Raw genomic sequence first — 2,841 nt, forward strand, 5'->3', positions numbered from 1 at the left:
GTCTGCCCAGAAATTAAGGCGTATTGGATTTATTCAAGGAATAAACTAACTAGCAAGTAATGTCACAGAGGTAGCAACCTTTTAAATTATTGTTAACCAGCTTAACATATTAAAATATATTGGCATGTTTGACCTTGTCATAATTTAACTAACAAGTCTAATTTGCAAACATTACACAACTTACATGGTTTGTTTGGAAAAAAAACTGCAAAGTTTTTCACTTTTGACGATATGTCAAACATCCTGAAGCTCACATTCAGCCCTGCTTAGCATCAGGGCTGTTGCGAACTTCTGCATTAGCATTTGTATGCTCATGGAGCGTTCAGACAGCTAGGAAAAAAACGTTACACACTAAGAATGTGTTAACTTGTTGTAACCGTTAAACGACAGCCATATTTTGTTTAGGAAAAATCAAGACAAGAGCAGGGATTGCTTAAAAATGTGACCATGATGTCAACTATTTTCTACACAGGGGGACATTTATTCTGCACAATCCAACCACAAAATCGCAAACAAACAAATAGATGAGAGAAAAAAAAAAAGGAAACTGTGTTTAGGAAAAATTTTTATTATATGGATAGATAAAAAAATATATATTTTAAATCTACTGTAGTTTGTGTGATTTATAATGTTTTTGTGACAGGGCGCCAAATGTCATTTTAAAGGTCAATATTCTCCTTAATAGCACCAAAGAAATGCTGGGTGTACTTAGCCTCCTCAAAAATGTTCAATACTGTTTCAATAACAGAAATGGTAGGAAGTGACTATTTAGTGAAAAAAAAGGTTTGGATTTTGCCTTAATACTTTATTCCAGGACAGGATGCGCGTCAGCTCATCAACCCACCAAAAACAACAGAAGAGTTGGAGAAGGAAGCTCTTGAGGGACATGAAGCTTACACTAAGAGTCACAATTCCTATTTTCCGGGTAAGATGTGTCGGGATTTTTCTACGAAAAGTTTTTTTGCTCTGTTCAAAGTCCTTTTTGAAATTAAATCTTTTAACTATTTTGGTTTCACTGTTTCTTAGGTGAGCAAATTGACAGAAAGTATGAATCTAATAACTTCAATAAAAAGAGCTGCTTTGGGATTCCCACGCCACACTTCAGCGACGGCCGTAATCTCTGCAAAGCTCTTCACGGGTTAGACTCTTGCAGGTACGTTTTTTAAGTTGACTTACTCAGAAATTCAGGTGAGATTTTACTAATATCTTCTTAGAAGTTTACTTGTATCTGATTCATGGAAATGTTTCTAAATGAATATTTATTACAGGATAAACTTTCCAAATCCCCGTTGGAAGAGAGCTGGGACCAAAGAAAAACTAGCTTTACAACTTGGCCAAACCACCAACATGTAGGTTCATTTTTTGGTCTATTGCTGAATTTTCTTATCTTCAACTAAAGTTTGGCACATTTTACTTAAAAAACCCCTTTGTCTGTGCAGAAGGAAAAATACTTTGACCCTTCCATTTGAATTCAGACTTGGGATTGTCACTCCATCACATCCATACGGTAAAAAGGCCTTAATATGTGCTGAACTGGGAAAAAACTGGGAATCCTCTCAATCACAACAAAAAAAACATATCAGGCTGTTTTTCTCCACAGGTGCTGGAGATTTTATCTATTGTACCGAGCCGGGGGAATTTGTGAAAGGTCTAGACGTTCAACGAGGCTTAGTTAGCGCACTGAGACACCGCCTTAAGATAGCCAACTTGCAAAACTTCCCCTCTCTGCTAAAAGCTTTCAGATATTATGACAAGGTATGGATAAGATTTCTACAGACAACCATAACTAAGCTTTCAGTCTGATGTGGTACGTCTTACACAAAGATAGTGTCAATCGTTATGCTACTCTGATGTTTGCTAGATAAAGATCTAAGATAAGAGAGATAAGATATGACAAATCTTTGTCATAAACACTTTTGCAAGGGGCAGTACAAGGAAATTGAAAGGTGGTGTTGACTCAGTGTTATAAACAATAACAAATTAAATTTGCAATAAGAATAAAAAAAGCTATAAAATTGTAATAAAAAGACATGAGGCAGTTTTACTGTGAGTTTAGGGCCACAGTGGTGGAGTAAAAGCTGTTTCTAAGGCTCTTTGTCCTGGTTTTCATTACTCTGTGTCTCTTGCCGTATGGCAGAAGTTGTAAGAAGCAATGAGCTGGCTGTGATCAGTCCTATAAAATGTCTCTTGCCATTCATTGTGCAGTGATTTGTCCTAGCTCTTGATCACCCTTTGAAGGCTTTTCTGTACCATACACACAGTCTGTATGTTAGCACATTCTTATTGGTACAGTTACAGACGCACAGTCCTCCTCCAGCTTAAAGCCCAACAACCATATCATCGCTATCTGCTTCACACAAAATCAATGATGAACAGAACTGGCGAAAAGACCACCTAGATATATTTTTGTCAAAAATCAAATCTTTAACGCCTCATAGAAATAAAAGGAATTAAAAATAAACTAAGTTTTCTTAAGAGTTTTGTTAACTCAACTAATGGTCTGCATAATTGTTTATAAACATGTGGGCAAGGTACCCCTTGTTTAATGGAAGAAAAACCCAGAATAGGTTCCAAAAACTGTTTGAAAAATGAACAAATAAAAGTCAGTTATTGGTTTTAAACCATGCTTCAGCAGAATGATTAAAAAAACAGAAACTCTTTTGACAGGCCTGATGATGATGGTACCCCAAGAGAAGACGGAAAACAATGTGACCAAAGGGAAATGTTAAATAGAGTTGTGTCCACTAATTGCCATCATAGGTTTCCAGAATCTTGTAAACAGTCGTTGGGTCTACATATAGGGCTACAGTTAGTCACTGCAGTTTGGTGACATGGTGTGTA

At 36.4% G+C, this 2,841-nt stretch overlaps 1 protein-coding gene across 1 annotated transcript in view; it reads left to right on the plus strand.

Annotated features, from left to right (window-relative positions):
• The window catches only part of efhb (EF-hand domain family member B), a 13,919-nt gene that overhangs the window by 5,810 nt on the left and 5,268 nt on the right, over window positions 1–2,841 (plus strand). Inside the window, exons 6-10 of the mRNA XM_015371857.1 lie at window positions 815–925; window positions 1,027–1,153; window positions 1,269–1,349; window positions 1,440–1,507; window positions 1,601–1,755. Of these exons, the coding sequence (XP_015227343.1) occupies window positions 815–925; window positions 1,027–1,153; window positions 1,269–1,349; window positions 1,440–1,507; window positions 1,601–1,755 (542 nt within the window). The remainder of the gene's footprint in view (window positions 1–814; window positions 926–1,026; window positions 1,154–1,268; window positions 1,350–1,439; window positions 1,508–1,600; window positions 1,756–2,841) is intronic.

Source organism: Cyprinodon variegatus, unplaced genomic scaffold (assembly GCF_000732505.1).
Source record: "Cyprinodon variegatus isolate N-32 unplaced genomic scaffold, C_variegatus-1.0 Scaffold66, whole genome shotgun sequence".
NCBI lineage: Eukaryota > Metazoa > Chordata > Actinopteri > Cyprinodontiformes > Cyprinodontidae > Cyprinodon > Cyprinodon variegatus.